This window comes from Choloepus didactylus, chromosome 8, assembly GCF_015220235.1.
Source record: "Choloepus didactylus isolate mChoDid1 chromosome 8, mChoDid1.pri, whole genome shotgun sequence".
Taxonomy (NCBI): Eukaryota; Metazoa; Chordata; class Mammalia; order Pilosa; family Megalonychidae; genus Choloepus; species Choloepus didactylus.
The window spans coordinates 854604-881510 of record NC_051314.1 but is presented as its reverse complement, the minus strand read 5'-3'; the positions used below and the strand labels follow the sequence as shown (position 1 = coordinate 881510).

Genomic DNA, 26907 nt, shown 5'->3' with positions numbered 1-26907 from the left:
TGTTGAATATTCTTCCATTGCCTTTTCAGCATTTATTGAAAGTTGTTTTTTCCTTCATCCTGTGAAGGTGATAAGGTATTTTATCTGGGTAAGTTTATATCAAAACTTTCTTGTATACTCAGAGGGAAAATATGATGTTTCTTGATTTTAATGAGTTTTTCCTTTAATGTACTTATGGAATTTATTGGCTAACATTTTATCTATGTTTGTTATTGCTATTAGGAAGTAAGATCGTGGTCTGCAGGTTGATAAGATGTTCTTGTTTATTTGTTTGGTACTTTGTCACATTTTTTAGGTGTATTTATGATAGCTTTGAAAATATTTTGGAGGTTTTCCTCCCTTCTCTTTGATGTGGAAGAGTTTAAATAGCAGTGGATTATCCATTTATTCCGTGTTTGAGAGTCTACCTCTGACAGTCTCTGGATGTAAGGGGCCAATCTTTGGCTTTCTCAGTTTCTTACCTGTTCATGGATCAGTTTTGGGGTCTTTTTTTTTTTTTTTTTAATCTTTTATTCAGTTTTGCAAAGTGCTAAGATGGATCTTCTCTGGTTGTTATTCCTCTTTGAATGTGTGTATTATAGCCCAGGCAACTGTTTGTCAAGGATTATGTTGAAAGGACAGCAGGGGCTGCCGGCAGCTTCAGTGCCCAGAAACCCCTCCGTTCTCCTAGTGGTCGGCCTGGAGGCGGGTCTCGTGGTCCCACTGCAGCCCTCACAGGGTGTACATGGGGCTCATACAGGCAGCAGGGGTGCCCTGGCACATGCATGCACACACGCACATCCACACGCAGTTCTGCCGGGTGGAGCCGGGTCCTGACAGGAACCTCAGAGACTGTGCTGTGCTTCTCGTGGTCCAGTTGAGAAACGGTCAAGTGGTCCCGCACACCCCCAAATCTGAATTTTCCAGAAATGTGGATGTGTCCCAACTTCTGTTATTTTCAGTGAACTTCAAGGGAGTGAGCCTTTATGGTCAAAATTATTTCTCTGTTGTTGCATTAGTATCAACATTTCTCTAACACTTCATTTACCGTGTTTTCATCTTTCCTGCTCATCACTTAATATATTAAAGCAGAAGTGTTCTCAGAGAGGAGGCAGTCCCTGCTGCCCTGATACCTGGAATGTTTCTGTTTTAAGATTTTTAATAAAGTTTGTCATTTCCTAATGTTCTGTATGTATGCCTGTGGTAAGACGGTCCCTGAGTCCTTCACATGGTGCCTTTGAGAGCCTGAGAGCACTGACCTCCAGCGTGACCCTTATTTACAGAAGCTCTGTAAAGGCTGTGCTAGTGCATAATCACATGTCCACGGCCTGTGATACCCTTAGTGTTTCTCAGCTTAAGGTTGGTTATTTTATGTTGTTTTCCTTTTGCCAGGACTACAAGCAGACGATGTCACTTCGCACTTGAGCAGGTCATCCATTTAGGTGTAAAAGGTATTATTTTTGTGGAATGATAGTGTTACCATCTACCCAGAGTATTTTTATTTATAAGTTACCTGTCAAATTCTGTGTAAAATACAGGCTCTTCAGTCATAGATTATTTAACCTTTTGTTGGGGAGCTTTAGAGTCTTCTACTATTCTAACCATGTAAAAATAGCATGTTAAAATAATTGAAAGTAAATTCATTGCTCTCTGCTTTTCTCCTCTTAGTATAATGCATTTTTGCAAAGAATATTATGTAGTAATTTAGAAACCATATAAAGGGGTATGGGAGATGGAATGAACTAGACATGGATTACTTTGTGGAGTAGGCCAGAGACATTGAGATTTCCTTTATTCAAATTTTTAAATATTTTTGATAATACCTACCCTCTTGCCTTTTCTTATTTTAAAAGTGCTGTTTCCAGAAGAAATCATTTTACAGTCTCCCCAAGTTACAGGGAATTGGAACCATGCACAAGATACCAAAAATGATGGACAGTGTACCCAAAAGGTAATATTTTAATGATTTTGATATATTTAGATAATATTTTTAACTCATTTCTACATATATTAACTCATAATTTACTGGCATGTTAGGAGTGTAGTTTGCAAATAACCCAAAATCACAGTTAAAATAAAACTAAAATATTCATAAAATAGATTCATTGTAAAGTTTGCAATCAGTTATATCCCGGGCCAAGATGGCTATGGTATATTAGATAGGAAAATGCAAGATGTACATCTGTTTGTATGGTTTTATAGTTTTATTTTAAAATTCTATGGCTTTTGTGTATACCCAGGCAGGCAGGCACGTTCATATGATTGTATATACAGAGGAACTATCTGGAAGAATACAGACCCTACAAAATCTTAACATTTATAATTTTTGTGAATGTTGCAAAGACAGTTTTTTTTTTCTTACTTCCATGACCTGGTCACTCCGTGAGTAGTGATGTGGTGTGCAGATGTGCCAGGTATAGTTCTAGGCTCTTGCTGTACAGAAGCGGTTTTATTTATTGTTGCATTTCCAGTAACAAGAAAAATGATCCATGTTGTGGTGGGGTTTACAACCTGTAATTCTGTATTGTTAGAATTTGCTTTAATGAGCATGTTTGAAATTTATAATAACAATAGTTTTTGAAGAATATCTAATATTTAAAAACACTTTTACCATTTAATAGCTGCTCTCCAAAAATGTAAAATGATAGTTTTAGAATGCTACACCATCATGGAAAATCTTTTAAAAGAAACTAAAAGGTTATCCATAAAAATCTTCTATGTATTTCTTGTCCAATCTCTGTTTCTTCCTGAAAATAGAAAGGGATTGTTGTTGGGCACAGATGCAGTGCCATCTGCAAAGCTCTCTTCCTTCCCTGGGTCCCCTCATTCCAGTCCATTCCATAGCCTGATTCTCAGGGGACCGTCTCTGGTACTCCCGGTCAGGTGGAGAGATGGTCTGAGGGGAGGGAGGTATTGCTGTTACGTGGGTATGAGTCCTTATTGACTGAGTCTTGATATTTTTAAAGATAGAGCATGACCTTGTTATGGATCAGCCAGGTTGGAAATAAGCTCAGGAGCATTCCACACTTCACCCAGGAGGGAATTACGGGGACTGGGTTGACCGCTGCCTAAAACAATTAAAAGCCAGACAAGATATCTGACACAGCAGTGTCATGCATTGGGCATCTGATACTGTAGAACAGGGATTCCTGAGAGAGTGGAATCGAGTGCAGTGACCCCTGGGATCGCCCCACTTTACTGCTCTCAGAGAGTTTCCAGGTCAGGGGAGCAGAAAGAGGGGTCTCTGGCCAAGTCCCGTGGACGTCAGGGAGGACAAGGAGCCTGAGGTTCCCAGGACAGAGAGAGAACTTTAGGTAACTTCAGAGGTTCCAACCTCTTGCGTTTTCAGCTGAGAACTGGTCTGGGCATGCTTGTGAGGAAGATACCCACGGCTGGGAAGGAATTACCCTAAAGGAGATGAGGAAACAAGCCTCAAAATTCATACAGTGCCGGGAATAGTTGCTGTTCCCACAGCCAGATAAGGATAACCTCTTAATTCACAGGCAGTCAGAAGAGTACGGGGGTGGGGGGTAGGGGGGTGGGTATTGCCTCAATTGCAGGGAAAAATTAACCCTAGACTGAAGTCTGCTCTGGTAAATACCATACTGTTCCCAAGTAATTTAAATGCACCCCAGAACAAAGTTCAAGAATATTTACAGAAATACAAAAGTATGCAGCACCAAGCAAAGTGTAAATTGTACATCTGGCATCCAATCAAAAATAAAAGGAAATGAAAATTGTGGACCATAATGAAAAAATTCAGTGATTGGAAACTGACTAAAAAATGATAGATGGTAGAAACGGCAGACCATGACACCAAAGCAGTTGTTGGTACTGGATTTCATATGTTCAGGAAGGGAAAGGAACACTTGAACATGTTAAGGGGAAACATGAAAGGTAATATGAAAGATAAATCTGTCTTCTGGAGGTGAAAAATTGAATTTCTACAATGAAAAATACATTGGACAGATACGCATACAAAAAATTAGTGAACTTGAAGAAATAGCAGTAGGAACTATTCAAAATTAAACAGAGAGAGCAAAAGGAATCCAAAAAATAAAACCATGAAAAGACTGTCAGTGAGTTGTGGGACAATAAGTGACCTAACATACATGTAATTGGATTCCAGGGTGGGGTGGCAAGAATATTTGAAAAAATAAAGGCTGAAATTTTTCCAAATTTGATGAAAAGTATAAACCCACATATCCAGGAAGCTCCCCAAGTGCAAGAAACTTGAAGAAAACTACACATGGATAATCAAATTCCTTAAAGCTCCAGAAATAAAAAGAAAATCATGAAAGCATTCAGAGAACAAAGGCTCATTATAAATAGAAACAGAAATAAGAAAAACAGCAGACTTCTCATCAAAAACAGTAGGCCAGAAGAGAGTTGTATCAGTTTCCTAGGACTCCTGTAAGGAATTACCACAACCTGAGGGGCTGAAAACAGCAGAACTTCATTCTCTCGCAGCTCAGGGATCTGGAGGCTGCTGGAGAACCTGCTGCACGCCTCTTCTCCAGCTCCCGCCGGCCGTCCTTGGCGTTGCTCGGCGTGTAGCTGCGGCACCTCCGTCTGTGCCTCCATTGTCACGTGGCTGTCTTCCCTCTGTCGTCTCCTCGCAGAAGGACACCTGTTGTTGGATTTGGACCCCACCCTAATGCAGGATGACCTCATCTTACCTTGGTTACACCTGCAAAGACCCGATTTCTGAATAAGGTCACGTTCACAAGCACTGGGGACAAGGACTTGAACAGGTTTCTTTTAGGGGGGGACAGTAGTGGAATGACATCTTTGAAGCACCAAAAGAAAAAAAAACTGTGTCCAGGGAACATGTTTGTTAAAAGCAAAGGTAAAACCAACACTCCAGGCATGCAAAAGCTAAAAGAGGTATTGTCACTAGCAGACCTGCACCGCTGGAAATAATCAAGTCCTTCAGGCTTAAGGAAAATAATACAAGATGGCAATAAGGATCTACACAAATAATGAAAAGAACCAGAAATGATCAGTATGTGGATAAATATAAACTTTTTTTCTTATTTTAAAAATTCTCATTGAAAGATAATTGATTCTTTTTTTCATTTTTAATTTAAACTTATAGGAGAGTTACAAAAGTAATATGAGCCCCATACGGAGAACTCCAACATATTCCTATATCCCCAGATACCCAGATTCACCGGTTTTTACATTTTGCCACATTAACCATTTATTTATGTATTTCCTTCCTTCCTTCCTCCCACCTGTCCATCTGTCTGTTTATTTATCAATGCATTTTCTGATCACTTGAGTATAGGTCGTTGTTCTGGTTTGCTAATGCTGCCATTGTGCAAAACACCAGAAATGGACTGGCTTTTATAAAAGGGGGGTTATGTGGTTACACAGTTACAGTCTTAAGGCCATAAAGTGTCCAAGGTGAGGCATCAGCAATCGGGTACCTTCACTGGAGGATGGCCAGTGGTGTCCGGAAAACCTCTGTTAGCTGGGAAGGCACGTGGCTGGCGTCTGCTGATCCCAGGTTGTGTTCCAGCTCCTCTCTCAGCTCCAGTGCATTCTTGGTTCTTTTTCTCAGGACGTTTTTCTCTAAGTGCCTCGGGGTCCTGTCTTAGCATATGCTGGGGCAAACTCTGGGCCTCATTTCTTAGCTAACCATCCTTCTGTCTGCATCTCCAAGCATCTCTTAAGTGTCAGCATCAGCCAGCGTCTTGGCCTGTGCGGCTCTTCTTAAAGGACTCCAGTAAACTAATCAAGGCCCACCCTGAATGGGCGGGGCCAAATCTCCATGGAAACATTCAATCAAGAGTTCACACCCTAATCAAAAAGATTAATCGATCCACCCCCACAAGATTGCATTAAAGAATATGGCTTTTTCTGGGGAACATAATATATCCATACTGGCAAAGTCATATACATCATGCTCCTTGAACTCTTCATACTGCCATGTACATTTCCTAAGAACGAGGTTAATCCTTCATATATCTATCCTAAGTGCAGTTATCAAGTTCAAGAAATTTAATGTTGCTATAAAGCCAAGAATGTATGTTCCAATTTCTTCGTATGCACAATAATGCCCTTTTAAACTTTCTCTCTTCCCTTGTTAGATCCTGTCCAGTGTCACTGTCTCTTTAATTGCTCTGTCAATAATTGATTTTTTAAAGCTGAAGCAACAATAATGTATTATGGAATTTTTAACATATATAGATGTAAAATATTTGACAACAGCAGCACAAAAGGTGGTAGGACCGAATATTATTGTAAGGTTCTTATACTATATGTGGAGTGTTATAATATCACCTCCTTGCAGAGACTATAAGTTAAAGGTGTATACTATAAATCCTAAAGCAACCACCACTGAAATTACCATATAAAGAGTTAGTGCTAATAAACCAAAAAAAAGAAATGAAAAGGAATTGTAAAAATAATTGCGAAGTAGGCAGAAAAAGAGGAGAGAGAACCTAAAACATATACAACACATTGAAAACAAATAGCAAGGTGATAGATTTAAACCTAGCCATATTAGTAATCATATTAAATGTAAGTGGTCTAAACATTGGAGTTAAAATGTGTAGATGTTTAGTTTGAACAACAACAACAATAAAGACTCAACCCTAATGGTACCTTCTAAGAAACACATTTTAAATATAAAGACACAAATAGGTTAAAAATAAAAGGATGTAAAAAGATATACTGTGCTAACACTAATCAAAAGAAAGATGAATGGCCATGTTAATAATAGACAAAGTAGTTTTTGGATCAAAGATTATTATTAGGGATAAAGAAGCTCGTTTCATATATGATAAAAGGGATAATTTTTCAGGAATCCGTAACAATCCTAAATATTTATGTACTTAATAACAGCTTCAAAATACATGAAACAAAAACTGATATAACTGCAAAGAGAAATAGAAAGTCCACAATTACAGTCAGAGATTTCAGTACCCCTCTCTCAGTAGTTGAAAGAACAATTGGACAGAAAATCAGTAAAGATACAGTAGATTTGAACAACAAAGGCAACCAATTTGACCTAAATGATCTTTATAGAACATTTCACCCAGAAATGGCAAAATACATCCACATCCTTAGGAGGTGTACATGGAACATTTACCAAAATAGATCATATTTGGGGCCATAAAACGTCTCAAATTTAAAAGGATTAAAGTCGTACAAGCTATGTTCTCTAACCAGAGTGGAACTAAATTAGAAACCAGTAACAGATCTCTGGAAAATCTCCAAATCAAATGTTTGGAAACTGAGTGACACGCTTATTAATAACCCATGGGTCAAAGGAGGTAACAAAAGGGTAATTAGAAAGTATGTTTATTGGAATGAAAATGAAAACACATCAAAATGTGTGAGATGCTGCTAAGCCACTATTTAGGGAGAAATTTGTAGCACTAAATGCCTAAATTAAAAAGGAATGAAGGTTACAAATCAATGACCTCAGCAAATGGAATCCAAACTAACAAAAGAATGAATTTTCACTGATTTTCACTGGAGTGAAAACGAAATAGAAAACAGAAACAACTGAGAAATCAATGAACCCTAAAGCTGCTTCTTTGAGAAAACTGACAAAATTGCTAAACCTCAAGCCAGCCTGATCTGGAGAAAAAAAAGTGAAGGCACAAATTAGCAATAGCAGGAACAAGAAAGGTGACTTCACTGCAGTTTCCAAGTATTAATTAACAAAATAATAAGTGAATGTTTTGAACAACTTTGGGGGAATAGATTCAACAACTTAAAAAAGACACAAATTATCAAAGCTCAGTCAGTAAGAAATTGGTGTCCTGAATAGCACTAGATCTATTTAAGAAAGTCATAGTTAAAATCGTCTTCTCCCTCACCCCTCCACCATCCCCAAAAAAGCATTCCCAGGCCCAGGTGACTTCATTGCTGAATTTTGTCAAGAATTTAAGGAAGAAATACCAATTTTACACAGACTCTTAAGGGAAACTCAAAGGGGGAGAACACTACCAAACTGATTTTGAGGCCAGCATTGCACTGATACCAAAACATGACAAAAACTTTACAAGAAAACTACATGTAAATTATACTCATGAACATAGCTGTGAAAATTCTGAAAAAAATTTTAACAAATCACATGTATATGAGACCAAGAAGGGTTCATTCCAGGAATGAGAAGGTGGTTTAACGCTTGAAAATCAATCGGTTTAATTCACAGTATTGACAAACTAAAAAAGAAAAATGATAAGATCTTCCCAGTAGTCACAGAAAGGGCATTTGACAAAATCCCACATCATCCCTGATCAAAATGCTCAGCAAACTAGAACTAGAAGAGAAACGATTTTCATATACAAAAAACATACTTAGTGATGAGAGACTGAGTGCTTTCCCCATAGAGCAGGACCAAAGCAAGGCTGCCCTCACCACTTCTGTTCGACATTGTACCGGAGGTGCTAGGCAGGCAATGAGGCAAGAAAAAGAAAGGACATAAAATTGCCTTTATTTGCAGATGACATGATCGTCTATGTAGAAAACCCAATGGAATCTAAAGAGAACCTATTAAAACTAAATAAATGACTTAATGTAGTTGCAGGAAAAAGGTAAATATACAAAAATAAATTGTATTTTTATATACTAGCAACAAACAAATTGATTTTTAAAATATTTAAAGTAGCATCAAATTTTTAATATTAGAATTGAGCCTAACATTAATATGAGGGACAAGAACTGTACTACTGAAAACTGCAAAACACTGATGAGACAAATTAACAGAAGACCTAAGTAAGTGGGGGTGTTCATGGGTCAGAAGAGTCAATATTGTTAAGATGTCTGTCCTCCCCAAATTGATCTTTAGATTCAGTGCACTTGTGATCAGAATCCCAGTGGAGTACTTGATGGAAACTGATGAGCTGATTCCAGAATTCATAAGGAAATGCCAAGGAACTAGAATTTCCAAAACAACTTTGAGGAAGAACAACACACTCGGAGAACTGACATTACCTGATTTCAAGATTTATTTCATAGTTGCACCAGTGAAGACAGTGTGGTAGTGGCACCAAGGAAACAAGGCATCAATGGGACAGCAACAAGAGCCCAGAATAGGGCCTCACGTATATGGACAACTGATTTCCTACAAAGGTGAAAAGACAAGCCAGTGGGGAAAGGATCATCTTTCTAATGAATGGTTTTGGAGCCCTGGAGTCTGTTTGCAGGAAGGAGCCTGGACCCATTCCTTGCACCACGGACGAAAATTAACCCAAAATGGTGCATAGAGCCCTAAATGTAAAGCTTAAAACTATAAAACTATTAGAAAAAGAATATAGGAAAAAATATTTGTATCCATGGGTTGGGCAAAGAGTTCTGAGATGTGATACTGAAAGCATGATCTCAGAGGGAAAAATTGATAAATTAGACTTCAATGAAATACATTTTGCTGTCCAAAAGATGGTGTTAAGATGTACAACTATGTGATGACACTGTGAGATTATATACCTCAGATGGTTTGTGTATGTGGGAATATATCCCAGTAAAATTGCATTAAAAAATGGGTCAAAGGCCTAAATATAAGAAATAAAACTATAAAACTCCTGGAAAAAAACATCGGGAAGCATCTTCTGGACCTTGTGTTAGGCAGTGGTTTCTTAGACTTTACACTCAAAGCACAAACAACAAAAGAAAAAAATAGATAAATGGGACCTCATCAAAATTCAAAACTTTTGTGCACCAAAGGACTTCATCTTGAAAGTAAAAAGACAACCTAGGGAATGAGAGAAAATATTTGGAAACCATGTATATGATAAGGGTTTAATATCCAGAGAATATATAAAGAACTTTTATAGCTCAGTAACAAAAAGACAAAGAACCCAATTTTTAAAATGGACCAAGGACTTATTTCTCTGAAGAAGTTATACAAATGGCCAAAAAGCGACATGAAAAGATGTTCAACATCATTAAATATTAGAGAAATGCAAATGAAAACCAGAATGAGGTACCACGTCATATCCAGTAGAATAGCTATTATTTTAAAAATGGAAAATAGCAAGTGTGGGAAAGGATGTGGAGAAATAGGAACACTTGTGCATTGCTGGCAGGAAAGTAAAATAGTGCATCTCCTGTGGAAAGCAGTCTGGCAGTTCCTCAGAAAGGTAAGTATAGAATTACTATGTTACCCGGCAACCCCACTTATACGTATATACCCAAAAATGTTGAAAGCAGGGGTTGGGACAGATATTTGCATGTTGATGTTCATAGGGGCATTATTCACAATTGCCAAAAAGTGAAAGCAACCCATGGGTTCATCAACATATGAATGGATAAACAAAATACATACAAGGCGTTCAGCCTTGAGAATGACGTTTTGATGCATGCTACAGTATGAATGAACCTTGAGGACATCGTGTTGAGTGAAATAAGCCAGATATGAAAGGATGACATTGTATGATCTCACTGATACGAAATAATTAGAATATGCAAATTGATAGTCAGAAATTAGAATGCGGGTTACCAGGGGTGGGGGTGGGTGGGGAATGGGAAATTATTGCTTGATGGACACAGAGTTTTGTTTAGGATGATGGAACAATTTTCATAATGGATAGTGGTGATGGTAGCACAACATTGTGAATATAATTGACGCCACTGAACTGTGTACTTGCAAGGGGTAAAACAGGAAATTTAAAATTTAAAAAAAAGGGAAATTTTATGTTGTGTATGTTACCAGAATTAAAACAAACAAACAAACATAGAACTGTACAACACTAAATGTGAACGCTGGTGTAAACTATGGGAGTAACTATAATATAATGATACTTGTTCGTCAGTTCTAACAAAGATACCACACTAATGTGAAATATTGATAATGGGGAAAGCCCTATGTGGGGGTGGGAATATATGGGAACTCTCTAATTTCTGCGTGACTTTTCTGTAAACCTACAGCTGCTGTAATAAAAAACAAAGCAAACAAACAAAAGAGCACTAAGTTATTGAAAAGACAAGTGACAGACTGGCAGAAAATATTTGTAAATCACATAACTGATGAAGAACTTGCATCCAAAATATGTACCAAAGAACTCTTCAAACTCAATAATAAGAAAACAGATAACTCAGTGTGTTCAAGAAGTATGATATATACAACCTGCATTCAAATATTCAGAAAATACACAGATGGATAGAATGATATGGCAAATACGGCAAAATGTTAAAATTGGGTCTGGGTATCTGCTTGTGGGGGGTGGTATGTTGGAGTTCTCTAGATGAGGTTTGTATTATTTTTGCAGCTGTCCTGTAAGTTTCAAATTATTTCAAAATACAAAGTTAAAGAGTTAGACCTCGCATCTACCGTGGGACCCAGCCATTCCACTCCTGGTTGTCTGCTCAAGGGCAGTGAAAGCACACGTCCATAGGAAGGCTTGTTCACAGCAGCTTTATTTGTAATAGCCCAGAGCTGGAAACACCCAGGGTGCATCAACAGGTGAAGGATAAAAAACTGGTGTGTTCTCACAGTGGACTACTACTCAGCAACAAAAAGCAGTGAACTCATGCAACAACATGGGTGAATCTCAGAGTAATTCTGCTGTGTGAAAGATACCAGACCAAAAAAGAGTACGTACCGTATGATCCCGTTGACATGAAGTTCCAGACCGTGCGCACCAACCTAGAGTGACAGAAAGCCGGAGGGAGTGGTCACAGGCGGCCCCAGGGAGCTTCGGAGCTTCTCCGCGTGCTCTTCGTCTTGTGTGGTGAGGGTTCAAAATGGACCAAATTGTACACTTTAACTAGGTCAGTCACTCTGCAAAGCCCATGCAGCAACACTGGAAGGGTAAATCAGTATAACCTTCTGAGCTAAAATTTGGCACTATATATAAAATGTTTAATGTGCAAACTTTGACACAGCAATTTTATTTTTTTCTGTGTCCCCTTAAATTTTGTGCCTGTGGTGAATGCCTCAGCTCCTCACCCAAGTCCCAGCCCTGGTTCTTGCCTTTCAGACTTCACTGAAAGTCTATTCTGTGGGAAAGCTTTGTATTAATAATACTTTTGAGTATGGTTCAGCACAGAGCAGTAGGCAAAATATGGAAATTAGTGTAGAAAACTGTGAGTAAGACATTTGAACAGTGTAGGATCACAAGGTGTACAGAGCAAAGAGAAAGAGAAACCTAGCCTGGGATGGGTAGGGGTGTTGGAGGTACCCTAGAGATGGGTGTGACCTTGCCGTCCATTTGTCCTTCAGCGTCGGCTTCTCTAAGATGGAGTGAGAAGCCCCAGACACCCTGGGTCTGATCTTCCAGTCCAGCTCTGCAAAGAGAGGCCAGGGCCTGGATCTCAGGTCCCTGAGCTCTAGACTCTAGCAGATGGGGCTGGAAGGAGAACTCGGCAGAAGGGCTGGGAAGAGCCTGCTCCAGAGCAAGCAGGGCGAGGTGGCTGGGACATGCTGCTCTCTCTGGAAGGGTGTCCAGGGCCTTGTCTTGGCACCGTGTTCACTCAGATGCAGAGTACACACACAGGAAGGAGGGGGGGCTTCCTTCCGCTCCGCCACCCAGGCCTGGGGAGGACTTGAGTCCACCTGGCCGGGCAGGGCCTCAGGACCCGGCCCCACCCCTCTGCTCTCGGCAGCCAAGCAGGGAGCACGCTCAGGGATCCCATGCCAGCGCCGGCGGGTGAATTCCTGGCCCCCACCTCGGCTGGGGTCTCTGCCTTGCCCGGCACTCCTAACACAGTTCCCCAGTCAGTTCTCACTCCCAGTTTTCCTCCGAGTTGGTTTCAGACCCTGCCCGCGCCCGCGTCTCTGATGGGTCCCCACCTGTTCTGCCACCTGCCAGCCGCATCACAGAAGGCGCACATCATCCCATAAGATGTTCCACACACCCGACTTCAGGTTTCCCTGCTGCCACCACAGCAGGTTTAGAAACGTATTGCAGGAAAGAAGTAAGGAATTGCACAAGGTTGTGTGTGCAAAGCTGTTCATCACAGCCTTGTCTATAACAGGAAAAATAAAAAACCAGTTCCACCGTCCAGGACAAATCATATTTAAACACACACTCACACCCCACCACCAGTTCTTAGGCAGAATTTTGCATATAGCTGAGGAAGAGGCAACACAGTCACCCTGCACTCTCCGAAAGGCTTGAGTGATTCTTGGGGCCGAGTTCTCGTCTCTGGGGTGGGGGTGGGAGGGTTGCTTCGCAGGAAGTGCAGCAGGTCTGATTCCTGGGGAGCCAGGGTCTCTCGAGCACCCTCCCTGACACCACTGGCCTCGAGGGCAGGGGGGTCATCACACAGCGCAGTTGATTCATGCACATTTTTAAAAAGGGGCCCAAGAAACATCAGCCTTTTGAATAGCTTTTATCAGGTACTCTGTATTTTCATCACATATTACAGGATGAGATGACCTGTGGTCTCTCCCAGGAACTGTTATATAAATGTCACAAGTGGATATTGATTGATGTTTTATATCTTTAAGCCAGCGTGGACCCAACATTGATCTTTCTGAACTGGTTTAAAAACAAATCTTTTTGTACCTAGAGTAAGAAAGCCGTGAAGGAGCAAACCAAACATGAAACGAAGGAGAGGCGAGTCGGTGGCAGGCGCAGGCCAGGCGTGGTGACATTCGCTGCAGAGACAGGTGACCTGGGCTGTGGCTGTGCAGGGCTTTAAGGAGCTTGGCTGGGGGCAGAGCATCTGGGTCGGGGGTCCCTGCCCCTGGCTCCCTGAGAAGTGCTGGCACGAGGCAGGAGCAGTGAGGTTGGGGTGCCGTCCATCAGCGACTGCTGCGTGGCCGAGAGAGGCGAGCAGTGTCTCACCTTGACCAAGGCCAGGTGAAGGGTCAGTGTTGCAGGTGATATTCTGAAGAGGCTTTGGGGCTTATGGGTGGCTCTTGCATCATTGTGATCTTCGGGGCTGTCATAGGTATTTCTAAACCACATCTCTGCTGCTTTAGGGGATCCTGCTTACACATGCAGAAGAACGCGTGCAGTGGCCTGTGTGTGGCCTCTGGGGGAGCTGGGTTAACTTCCTGGCTCTGCTGGGTGAAGCCCAGACTCCTTCCGGGCGTTTGCTCGTGCTCTGCCGCAGCAGCCCTCTGCAGCGTTTCTCCCTCTCAGGCTCTGGTGTTACTTTATCTCTGAAAGCAGTTGGAGCCGCAGCCCCTGGCCTAAGTGGCAGCGTGCGGTGCTGCTGCTCGGCATCCGGTGCCCTCTAACCCAGCCTGTTTCTCCACTTTGAATGCAGTAAACGAATCACACGTCCCTAAAGCAAGAGAGAAGGAATTCTTCAATCCTGTACTAAATGAAAATCAGAAGTTAGCTGTTAGAAGAATTCTGAGTGGTGACTGCCGCCCCCTGCCGTATATTCTCTTTGGACCTCCTGGAACTGGAAAGACAGTGACGATAATCGAGGCTGTTTTACAGGTAACACAAGCGGTCACATGTGCTTCTAGGCTCCTGACTCCTGTGCTGTGCTTGTGTCCTCAAGAAGCATTAGTTCAAGTTACAGAACCAGAAAGTCCCAGTTATTTCATAACATTCATTGCTTTTTTGTGTGTGTTATGTAAATGTGTAAAATTTTAAAAGCTTATTTCATAGGTTTAGAAAGGAATATCTTCATTTTTGGACTAGTAAATCAGTCACATCAGAAAAGAAGTTATCTTTACAGTAGTAGTGAAAGCCACCATTCTGCAGAAGTTTCTGGTGTCTCCATTTATATTTAAAATTGAATTTTTGAAGATGGTGCATTTTAGCATTTTTTGCGTCACTCAGGATTCAGATTCACAAACCTCTGCTGAGTGTCAGCTGGGGCCGGGTAGGGAGCCCCTCACACGGTCTATCTGCTGGGAGCAGCTATGCCCCGTGGAGCCCCCTGTGCACCCCGAGCTGGGTCTCGGCAGCACTTGCAACGGGGCGTTTTCATGTCAGGCTTAGCCGGTGTCTGCGGCGAGGGGTTCCTGTCGGAGCCCACCCAGCCGAGCCTGCGTGAGTCGGGCATGATACCCTGGGCGATGCTTAGTGCCGTGTCTTCCCTGCCCCTGGCAGCTGACACCTGTCTTGTGTCTCCGATGCAGGTGTATCACGCTTTGCCGGACAGCCGGATCCTGGTCTGCGCGCCCTCCAACAGTGCCGCCGACCTCGTGTGCCTGCGGCTGCACGAGAGCGGGGCGCTGCGGCCCGGGGCCATGGTGCGTGTCAACGCTACCTGCAGGTTCGAGGAGGTGAGCACAGCCCTGGGGCCTCTGGCGCTGCCGGCGGCGATGGTGCTGGGCAGGCCACGGGACACGGCGATGAGAATTTGCTAGTACCTCTGCATTAGCTTAGTGTCAGTCACAGAATTCTGTTCCCAGCTATTTATTGCATTTTCATGCTTTATGAATTATCAGCTCTATTATGGGCATTCTTTGCTTCATTGAATGCTTAAACTCCTCTTATTTGATACCCCATATGTATTTCTTCTTTTTATTTCTGTTTTATCAGTTTGGTTATAAGTATCCATTTAGGAAATTGTGAGTTCTGGTTTGCATTTAAAATGCCGTATTGCTTAAAAAAAAGCAGTGGGAATGTACAAGATGTATAAGGTTATTTTGGGGAAGGGTCTGCAGGATTATATATTTAATTCATGACTCTAGAGTCCTCATAACAGGGACTGAATTAATGTATTTCCGGTAAAGAAAACAATCCTAAATCATTGCTTAGGCACAGTCAAGGACTGGCAGTGGGACGTATTCAGCTTTGTGTTTCTGTCCATTTTGAATAAGTGCTCAGTGATTGGATAGATGAGCTGGCGTTTCTCTGCAGATCATCATCGACACCGTTAAGCCGTACTGCAAGGACGGGGAGGACATCTGGAAGGCCTCACGCTTCCGGGTGATCATCACGACCTGCAGCAGTGCGGGGCTCTTCTACCAGATAGGAGTGCGGTGAGCGCAGGGCCCTCCCGAAGCCTCCCAGGGAGGGGCGGCCAGCAGCTACCCCAGAGACAAGAGGGGCCCCACAGCAGGAAGGGCAGAGAGAAGGGCTTCCCAGAGGGAGTGGGAGGGAGGGGCCCACAGCACAGGGGCCGCAGGAGGCAGCTGGGTGCCCGGAAGTGGCTGGAGCCGGGCTGAGAAGGGCACCTCCAGAAGACCCTCGGTGAGTGGGGAGGGATTGACAGGCTCCTTTCTCGGAGGCCCCTACAGCTCCTGGTAGGCGCCCCGGTGGCCTGAGGGGCCAGCTTGGTGGCTGTGAGTGAGTGGGGAGCACCAGAAGGCAGGCCTCGGCCGCTGGCCAGTGGGCGGCCTGTGGAGAGAGGCGCCAGGGTGCAGGGACCCTGCAGCCACCCTGGCTGGAGTCACCTAAAGCAGCCACAGAGTCAGTCTACTCAGCCTGGGGATTGACGACATGTGGAAAGAAACTGAGTCCATTCTGATGCTGTATCTTCATTATTCTAACATATCCAAAATACTGCCATCTAATCGTTGTTCAAGTGAGTAGTTGATGAGGAGCTTTATGTTCTCTCCCATTGTATCTGCAAGTCTTCGAAATCCAGCCTGTATTTTACCCTTAGAACACTGCTCATTTCAAGCTCTCCGCCATTCTGACCCAAACAGATCCTCCCAAGAGAGACGGGAGTGAGTGGAGAGCTGCTGTGTTTGTGACAGTTGAGGTCCACTGGCCAAGAGCCTTGAGATACAGAAACTTCCCAAAAGAACAGAATGCCTTGTTGAGAATCCATCTTGTCTTGTTTTAAAGGCTCTCACGTAGGCTGTTGCGTTTTCCTCCCACTGACGGCACAGTGTGTGGTAGGAACAGAGTGGGCTTTCGGGGTCAGCCCCATGGTCCGCGGCCAGCATTGCCTCATTGAGGGTGGAGATTGGGTCAGGAGGGAGGCCTGGGTGGGGACAGATGTGGACCCCGCTCCCACTCATGGGTGACCTGCACGCAGAGAAGCAGGGAGCCGGCCGGGAGACACCTAAGTGCACGCTGCACCTAGAGCTATTCCTTTGGATGAGGACCCTAAGAAAAAGCTTCGCTGAGGATGTGATGACTCAAGCTGAGCCCTAGAAAAATGATGAGGAAGGAGCCGAGTCCAGTGTGAAGGAGCGTTCCAGGCTGTCGGGAAAGCCTGTGGAACACACCGAAGCAGGAAGGGGCGAGATTCAGTGAAGGGACAGGAGGAGGCCAAGGGGACAGTGACACGGAGCAGGGCCATCCACACTGGGAGACCTGCCGTCTTCCAGAATTAAGTTTAAATAGCCGTAATCCACACAGGATTGCAAACCCAAAATGTCTGTATTCTGAGAAGGACACTTAACATTACATTTTTATCAATGGGTTGGGGCATAGGTAGGAGACTAAATGTGTATTGACTTCTTTGTCTTTCGGTGGGACAGACCAGGGGTATTGTTTTGGAGATGACAGTGTGAGGCATACAGAATCTTGCCTCATTTAAAGATACAAACTACCTACCGGTGGAAACAGAAAAGGGTCACCCACAGCTGTCCCACTTGCATTCTGAGCTCACTGAGCCCACTGTGACCATGTCGGTGGCAACGGCCTCGTCCAGCACTTTCGAGTCAGTCTCAGCGCTAAGGCTTAGGGCAGACTGTCTGCTCTGGATCCATTTCCTCCTATGTCACGGGGTGCTGGGATGTGTCTGACGAGGAGGTCAGAGGGCTACGCAGGCCAGCCCAGGGCTCAGGCTCGACACCATGGCCTGCACTTGGTGTGTCACGTGCTCGAGGGAGTTGGGGCGATGCCTTGGCTGGAGCATGGCCGGGAGGGGTCGCCAAGGGGAAACAGAGGGACGGAGAGTACATCCTAGCGGGGAGCACTCAGCTGTGGGGTCCTGTGCTCAGAGCTGCGTGGTGATTGCCTTAGTCCTCACACAAGGAAGCAAAGGCCACACAGCTGGGGGCTGCTGGGTCCACTGGGCGTCACATCTAGAGGTAGCGGCTGCTCAGGACGGTCCTCTGCTTGTGCGGCCCCCAGGAGGAGCACCCCCCTTTGCCCTCCGAGCTTTCTTTTGGGGGCCGGGTGCTGTTCCAGGCTCTTTGTTCCATGGCATCACCTAAGTCTCAGGCAGGCTTTTTGAGCCACTCGTCACTCCACCCAGGCTTGCATACCAATTCCGAGCTGCCTAAAGTGCCTAAATTGATGCGACAGAAGTTACCTTCTGGACCCTCTTTGCCTCTAGAGTTGGACATTTCACTCATGTGTTCATGGACGAAGCCGGGCAGGCGAGTGAGCCCGAGTGCCTTATCCCTCTGGGGCTCGTTTCAGACCTCAATGGCCAGGTGAGGCTCGCGAGTCTGTTGTTCTTGGTTTTTCCCGAGGCCCCTCCCTGGCAGCCCAGCACAGCCCCAGCGCCGCCTTCCTTGTGTGTTTCATTGCTTCTGGAGCAGGAGGAAAAGAGCTGCTTCGTCTCCCACTCACTCATTTCCAGTTCTTAGGGATCCAGTTGTAAATGCAGCCAATGTGGTCCCTGCCTTCCCAGAGCCAGTAGCTGGGTGGGAAGTCCCTGAGGGTTTACGGAAGAGATGGGGCAGCAGTCAGGGGAAGTGAAAGCACATGGTGCCTGCTTCCGTCGAGGGCTGGTGAACGTGCTCTGCCTGCCTGAGAAGCCAGGATCTTGCCTCTGAGAAAGACTTAGTCTGCTCCTGGCTCTCTCCCGCCCCGTCCAGGGCCTCCTGGCCCCTTTCGTTCCAGTCATCCCTCACCGGACCGTGTCAGTTTTCCTGCCCCCAGGTCCTCCTCGGGCACTTCTCGTTCCCTCCCCATCCACCCTCAGTGAGCAGCAGGCATTTGGCAGCTGCTGTCTGGGCCTCTGGGGCTCTTCCTGAGAGCCCCTCCTTGTCAGAGTCCCACCTGGGACTCAGTCCTTACCTTTTCCCCGCCAGACCTGCCTATCCGGACCCCTGGGGATTGTGGCACCATCAGGTGACAGAGGGAGCGTGGAGGGGGAGGCACAGGGTGGCACTTCCAAGGACCGACGGAGACGACCAGTGCATTCGGTCCTGGGCTCTTTACCACTCTGAGAGATTCCTGCTGGAGCAGCCGGCAGGACTTGGCGGGCACATGGGAGAAATACAAGGGAAAAGCTGGAGAGACCAGTCCTGGAGAGGCTCGTTGGTCTGTCCATTTCTGTGGTCTTCTTGCTTGGACAGGCCCAGCTCTGTCCTCTCTGGTCTCCCAGCCTCTTCTCTTGTCCTCTGCAGCCCTTTCTCCTCTCTCCTCCCGGCGGCCCGAGTGGCCACAGGGCTGGGCCTGCGCGGCCCGGCCTGCCTGTCCCGCCACGCCTCCCACCTCTTAGCGCCACAGCCCTGCGCCCTGAGGCCACCGGCAAGGGAGACCCCAGCCTGCTCCTCTCCCAGAGTCTTGCCCTCCTCTGCCCTGGCAGCCATTCCGCCTTGTAGTTTGAGCACGTGTGACCCCTGACCCTCACCCTCCTCCGCTGGGCTGGGTGCTTTTTTCTGTACCACAGATTGTACTTGCCGGAGACCCCATGCAGCTTGGACCAGTCATTAAGTCCAGACTCGCAATGGCCTATGGGCTGAACGTGTCCATGTTGGAGAGATTGATGTCTCGGCCAGCATACCTGAGAGACGAAAATGCTTTTGGTGCATGTGGTGCATACAACCCCTTGTTGGTAAGCTCACAGCCTCTCTCTTCATTGTTGTCAGGGTGCCCTAAATAAAGCGAGAGCGGAGTCTTGAGCAGGTGGTGGGTTCGTAGCCCGTGAGGACACACCTGCCACTGGCTGCCTGCTGTGGGGCTCTCCACTTGTTCTCCCTCTGCCAGCTCCCACTCCAGGGGAGGCTCTTTCGTTCCCAGAGGAGAAGGACCGGGAGGGGTTTTCTCCCCCACTTCTCCACTCCACAGAACCCACGTGCTCCCAGCTGAGAAGCTCGAGGCTTGGGTCCTGATGGCAGAGACTTAGTGGGGAGTTGCAAGTGCCCCCAGACCGGGTGGAAGCCACTTGTACTGAGGGATGTGTTTCTTCAGGGTCCTTCGACAGGACTAGGGAATTCCAGGCAGTCTGCTGCAGTGCCTGGGTTTCCATGGGGTCACAGACAGTGAAAGGACATAAATCTGCATTACTCTGCTAGTGTAGGGAAAATGGGAAGTAACTCTTGTACCTTACTGTAAAAAGAGGCCTGCCCAGGAGAGGTCTTCCCATCCGTGGCGTCGGGGGCATCTGTAGGAGGCCCTGCACTGGCTCTTCAGGGCCACATCCAGCAGTCAAGTTCTCTGAATTCTGGAATTCCGACATGCTCTCTGTCTGGACTGGGGCAGGTGTTCGGGAAATGGCTTGGAGCCGATTCCAGGCAACCAGCAGCTGAGCCTGGTACCCACTGGAAACTAGAAAAGGGGCGAAAGGGTGCAGCAGACAGGATACGTGAGGAGGGCATTTATGCCGGAGAGATGCACAGGGACCACTCACAGTAGAGACGTGTCCTCCTGCTGGGCCAAAGGGTCTGCCACTGGGGGATCCCCAGGAACCCTCTGAAGAGCCCATATGAAATGGTCCCAAGAGGAGACAGAGCAGAGTGCAGTGAGAGCTCTTCTGCCTGCAGGCGAGATGCTGCCTGCCCCCGCCGTCTGGGAGCAGCCGCAGTGCGGAGGGGGACCCAGTGAGTGCCTCAAGCCAGCAGAACTAAGTGGAGCAGCCTGCCTCCATGCAGCTGTGGCTCTCAGGGCGCATGCTCCCAACAGGGCGGCCACAGAGCACAGGCCCACCCCTGCTCACCCGGGTTGACCAGAGAGCCAGGAGCCATCTGCTCCCTTCCCACTTATCCCTGCCTGTCTCCCTGCAGGCATCTGGGCCAGAGTGGTCTGTAACCCTAAAGTAAGTGTGGGGTTTTGGTTAGCATCTTAGAGACTGGACGTGCTAGGATTTCCGAATTGCAATTCAAGCTATAAATGTCTGTCACCTGTGGGTCAGAAAGGAAAGGCCCTGTCTGCTGGAGGGCCCGGGTGGAGCCTCCCTCTGCATGAGCTTCCTGGACCAGCATCGTTACTAGCTCTGTGAATGAAATCACAACCAGATCCTCCCACCCCGACACACCCACCGTGCCCTCAGGAGTTGCTGCGTCCCCAGCTGCCCTGGCCTTGGGGTTCTGGAGCCCCTATTGCCAGCTACTGAGGTGCAGCTTGGGAGCAGGCTCCGTGAAAGGCCGTGTGCTGTGGAAGGTGCCACCCACCTTCCTTCACCTGGCTGCCAGGAGCCGTCTGTCCCCTTTAGAGAGAAACAGTCTTGGTTGTGTCTGGACGTCGTGAAGTCTGCACCCAAGAGAGGGTCAAAGAGAGGCCTGCTTTACTTTTCCTGCTGCCCACCTTTCCCAAGAAAAATGGGCTTTTTGAGGAGCTTGGTCTGGGGCAAGAGCGCCTGTCCTCACAAGGTGGGGTAGGGACAGGCCAAGCAGGGGTCTCAGCATTGCCAGGCGGAGCCCTCTTTGACGGAAGCTATTCCTTGTATCACATGTCGTCTTTCCCTCACTCACTCACTCCCCACGCGCTCCTCACAGGTTACCAAGCTTGTGAAGAACTACAGATCCCACTCGGCCCTGCTTGCCCTGCCGTCCAGACTTTTCTATCATCAGGAACTCGAAGTCTGCGCAGACCCCAAAGTGGTGACCTCCTTGCTTGGCTGGGAGAAGTTACCCAAGAAAGGTTTCCCTCTCATTTTTCATGGTGTGAGGGTGAGTGTTTCTGTTTTGAGCTATTACATGGTTTGCTGTCAGTTCAGGGCAGGGCAGCGGGAAGCCATTCTCCCCAGGCGGGGGCTGTCCTTCAGGTGTGCCCCATGTGGTCGATGTTTGTGTTTTGACTCACTCAGTTTCCTCAAAAGTCTCTCAAGTGCCTGCACTGGTCCCGGAGGAGCCCAAACAGTAAGGAGACACACACGGAAGGGCTTCTGCCTCTAGGTGCCAGAGATTTGGGAATTATCAGACCAGTAATTTAAAATAACTGTGATTGATCCACTAAGGAATCTAATGGGGAAAGTGGACCACATGCAGGCAGAGGTGGGTGATGTAAACAGAGATGCGGAGACTCTAGAATTGAGAGAGAGCCCTGCGGTATTGTGACTGTGAATAAGCCCATGGAGCAGAGTGCTTGGGAGGGGCTGGGTGGGAAAGTTACCATTGTTTGGGTTTTCCCACCATTTAAAAAAATAGCAAGGGAGCACCCGAAGGTCCAGTGACAATCAAATGCAGTACGTAATCCTGGATGGGATCTAAGAAGGGAAGAGAAAAGGCTTGATGGAACATTACTGGGACATAAGAAAGCAACGGAATAGAGATGAACACTTTATATAGCAAAGTTAAATTTCATAAACTTGATCACTGCATTTAAGGTGGATCCATAAGTGAATATCCTTGTTCTTAGGAAATGTACATGGAAGAATGAAGCTTTCAAGGAGTGTGATGTATGCACCCTACACGCAAGTGTTCACTAAATGGACTGATAACTGGGCAGGCAGGCAGATAGGTGGTGTTCCGGTTTGCTGATGCTGCCGGAATGCAAAACACCAGAAATGGATTGGCTTTTATAAAGGGGGATTATTTGGTTACAAAGTTACAGTCTTAAGGCCATAAAGTGTCCAAGGTAACACATCAACAATTGGGTACCTTCACTGGAGGCTGGCCAATGGTGTCCAGAAAACCTCTGTTAGCTGGGAAGGCACATGGCTGGCATCTGCTCCAAGTTCTGGTTTCAAAATGGCTTTCTCCCAGAATGTTTCTCTCTAGGCTGCAGCTCATCTTCAAAATGTCACTCTTGGTTGCTCTTAGGGCATTTGTCCTCTCTGAGCTTCTCCGGAGCAAGAGTCTGCTTTCAACAGCCATCTTCAAACTGTCTCTCATCTGCAGCTCCTCTCTCAGCTCCTGTGTGTTCTTCAAAGTGTCCCTCTTGTCTATATCAAGTTTGCTCCTTCTGCCTGAGCTTATATTGTGCTCCAGTGAACTAATCAAGGCCCACACTAAACAGGTGGGGCCACGCCTCCATGGAAATTATCCAGAGTTATCACGTATAGTTGGGGGGGTTGCATCTCCATGGAAGCACTCAATCAAAGAATTACAGTCTAATCAACACCAATACATCTGTCCACACAAGATTACATCAAAGATAATGGCATTTTGGGGGACATAATAAATTCAAACTGGCACAGGTGTATAGACAGATGGACAGACGGATGGATGGAAGGACAGATGGGTGGATGGAATGATACGGTCAGTGTAGCGTAATGTTAAAGTTGTGAGTCTTGGCATCGGGAGAGAGTGAGGGCATGTGTTAGGGGTATGTTGGAATTCTCTGTATGGGGTTTGTATTTTTCAAAACTGTCCTGTAAGTTTGAAAGTATTTCAGAATAAAAAATGGGAGAAAAGGAAAATCCTAGAAATCCAAAACGCTGTAACAGAAACAAAGAATTCCTTTGATGGGCTCATCAGTAAACTGGGCACAACGAAGGAAAGAGCCTGAAACCATGTCAGAAAATTGCCTTCCTCTCCCAGAACAGAGCCTGTAACATATTCAGGTCATGGTTGCTGTCCCTTTCTTCACTTGGCGGGACCATCAAAGCTCAGACAGCCACTGTGTCCTCTACAACCTGCTCACGGCCAGGGTGCAGGGGCTGAGGATCAGACCACCATGGGGGCTTGTCCAGTCGGCAAGCCAGGAACCCCGCCATAAGCCAAGTCTCCCATCTGTAGACCTGACCGGGCAGGCGGTATGCCTGCCTCCAAGGGCACTGACGTCTTAGGGCGTGGGACCCCATGTGCCTTCCTTAAGGGCTTTGCAGACACCATGAAAGAAGGGTTTGTGGGAGGGAGGGCTAGGAAAGTAGACTCTCCTAGCCACTGAGGTTAGGGGCTTGGGGGTTCCATCATGGCCAGACCCTTACATGTAGGATGTGGGTAAAATTCCTTTGGTCTCTTTGACCTCTGAGCATGTCTCCTTTTTCATTTCTAATCTGGTCTGGTTTTGTTCTCCATTTTCTTCTTAAGCTCATGTGTTGGTTTGGCTGTATTATGTCCCCCAGAAAAAGCCGTGTTCTTTAATATTATTTTGTGGAGGCAGACATACTAGTGTTGATTAAGTTGGAACCTTTGGATTAGGTTGTTTCCATGGAGATGTGACTCACTCAGCTGTAGGTGATAATTCTAATTAGGTTATATCCATGGAGGTGTGGCCCCACCCATTCAGCATGGGTCTTGATTAGTTTACTAGAGCACCGTAGAGAAGCTCAGACAGAAACAGCTTGCTGCTTCAGCTGAGACAGACATTTTGAAGACAGCTGTTGGAAGCTGATGCAGACATTTTGGAGAGCGCCATTTTGAAAAGCAACCTGGGATCAGCAGACACCAGCCACGTGCCTTCCCAGCTAGCAGAGGTTTTCCGGACACCATTGGCCATCCTCCAGTGAAGGTACCCGATTATTGATGCCTTACCTTGGACACTTTATGGCCTTACGACTGTAACTTTGTAACCCCGTTTATAAAAGCCGATCCATTTCTGGTGTTTTGCAAAATGGCAGCATTGGCAAACCGGAGCAGTTCACAGGAGATTTATCCATTTCATTGGTCTTACTCAGGTCAGCAGACCTGTGGGCCAAAACCAGCACCCCACTGCCCATTTTTGTAAACAAAGTTTTACAGGAACAAAGCTGTGCTCATTGATCCGTGTGTCCTGGGTGCCTGCTCTCACTACAAGGTGGAGTCAGAAACAGGGCAGCCCTGTCGGTGCTCAAATATTGATTGGCCTTTACGGAGAAGCCCTGGCCCCACCCACCCCCAACCCGGCCCCAGTGGAAAAGCAGCTTTGAGTTTGTGTCATCTCCTGTTTGTTTTCTACTTCATTGAGTTTGGCTTTTAACTTTAATTTCTCTTACTAGTTTCTCTTTATTTTACTTCTCTTATTTCTATAAGCTAAATGCTTAGCTTCTGAATTTTTCATCTTTTGTATAGGGAAGGCGGTCATGACTGCAGACTTTTCTCTAGGTACAGCTTTGGCTTGGTATTTTATAAAGTGTCTTCCTTTCCATGGCTTTCTAAACATTTGTGATTTCCTTCTTGTTTTCTTTTTGATCTACGGGTTTTCGAGAAGTATTTTTATTAATTTCCAGCTAGTTAAGAGTTTTTGGTTGCCTCTTTTTAATTTCTAATTTTATTACGTTCTGGTTGAAGTCTTCAGCCTATAAATGCTTTACTTTTAAAAAGTGGTTAAGGTGTTCTTTGTGGCCAGTTACATAACTGATTTGGGTAAAAGGACATACCAAAAAAAAACAAAACAAAACACCCTTACGTTATCTATTTGAGAGATGTGAAGTTTCATATGGTTATTAATAAATGTATTTAATCTGTCGTTTAACACTTCTGTGTCCTTATGTTTTGTCTGCTAGGTATTTCCACTAGTGAGAGGAGTATTGAAATCCCACATTATAATTGTACTTTTTTATTTAATTGTTTTTGAACTTCTAATGGTTTTTACTTTTTGTGTGTAACTGCTGTGTTGTTTCATGCTTGCAAGTTTATGCTTGTTTTATCCTCTTCATCCTGTGTCCTTAAATCTGTCCTTGTAATGATGTCAATGTTGCCACTCCTTTTTTCTTTTGATCTGGTGTCTCCTTGCTCTCTGATTTCATTTTTTCTTTTTCTTAGAAGCAAGTGGATTTTATATTTAATCTAATTTCAAGTTTTTGCTTTTAATGAGATAAATCAGCCCAAAGTACATTTAATTAAAAAAAGTTTAATTAATTGACAGAAAATCATGTAGAAAATACAGCATTCTTGTGTACCTCCCCATTGTTAACACTGCATTAGTGTGGGACTTTTGTTATTACAGTTGATGAAAGAATATTATAATTGTACTATTAACCATAGTTCATAGTTTACAATACAGTGGTGTATTTTTTCCCTATATACCACCCTATTATTAACACACTGCATTAGTGTGGTATGTTTATTATAATTCATGAAAGAACATTTTTATAATTGTGTTAACTGTACTCAATTGTATACAATAGGGTTCACTGTGTAGTACAGTCTATTTTTTATTTTTTATCGTAGTGACATATATATGACCTAAAATTTCCCCTTTTAACCACATTCACATATGTAATTCAGTACGGTTGATTACACGCAAAGTGTTTTGCTACCATCACCAGCACCCATTTCCAAACCTTTACAATCACCCCACATAGAAACTGTGTACAAGTTAGGCATTGACTCCCCATTCCCCACCCCCATCCCTGCCCCTTGTCACCTGCATTCTACATTCTAACTCTTAGGAGTTTGCTTATCCTGATTATTTCACTGAGATCTACAGTATCTGTCCGTTTGTGTCTGGTTTATTTCCCCCAACATGAGGTCTTCAAGGTTCATCCGTGTTGTCACATGGACCAGCACTTCAGTTCTTTTTATGGCTGAATAGTTTGTTGTATGAATGTACTGCATTTTGTTTATCCATCTGCTGATGGACACTTGGACTGTTTCCACCATTGGCTGTTGAGAATAACGCTGCGATGGCCATCGGTGCGCCAGTATCTGCCCGAGTCCCTGCTGTCAGTGCTTGGGGTATACACCTAGAAGTGGGATTGTCAGGCCAGGTGGTAGTAGTTGTTTTTTTTTAAACTTTTCTCTCAGCAGGTTTTATTTTTATTTTTTTAACTTTATCAAAAAATTAAAACAAACAAAAAAAAAACCCCACAACAGTTCAAACAAAACAAAGGATTGAGGAAAACAAATAACCTAAAATAACTACTTTGCTTCCACCGTGTTCCTACCATACCCCAAGAAAATTAACAAACCATAATCAAACAAAGGTATAAAAAAACCAAATGACCTAAAATAACTACATGGAACCTAATTTTTTTAATGCAATAGTTTGTTTTTTGTTGTTTTTTTTTTTACTTTATCAAAAACTTAATAAAGAAAACAATTCAAACAAAGCAAAGGATTAAGAAAAACAGATAACCTGAAATAACTGTATTGCTTCCAACATGACCCTACCATAC

General features: G+C 45.0%; 1 protein-coding gene across 1 annotated transcript in view; it reads left to right on the top strand.

The window, feature by feature from the left end:
• Positions 1-26907, top strand: part of MOV10L1 (Mov10 like RISC complex RNA helicase 1) — a 146985-nt gene that overhangs the window by 99675 nt on the left and 20403 nt on the right. Inside the window, exons 14-23 of the mRNA XM_037845881.1 lie at positions 1372-1430; positions 1833-1930; positions 6872-6895; positions 13471-13561; positions 14158-14336; positions 14987-15133; positions 15714-15835; positions 18091-18190; positions 19378-19542; positions 21422-21595. Of these exons, the coding sequence (XP_037701809.1) occupies positions 1372-1430; positions 1833-1930; positions 6872-6895; positions 13471-13561; positions 14158-14336; positions 14987-15133; positions 15714-15835; positions 18091-18190; positions 19378-19542; positions 21422-21595 (1159 nt within the window). The remainder of the gene's footprint in view (positions 1-1371; positions 1431-1832; positions 1931-6871; positions 6896-13470; positions 13562-14157; positions 14337-14986; positions 15134-15713; positions 15836-18090; positions 18191-19377; positions 19543-21421; positions 21596-26907) is intronic.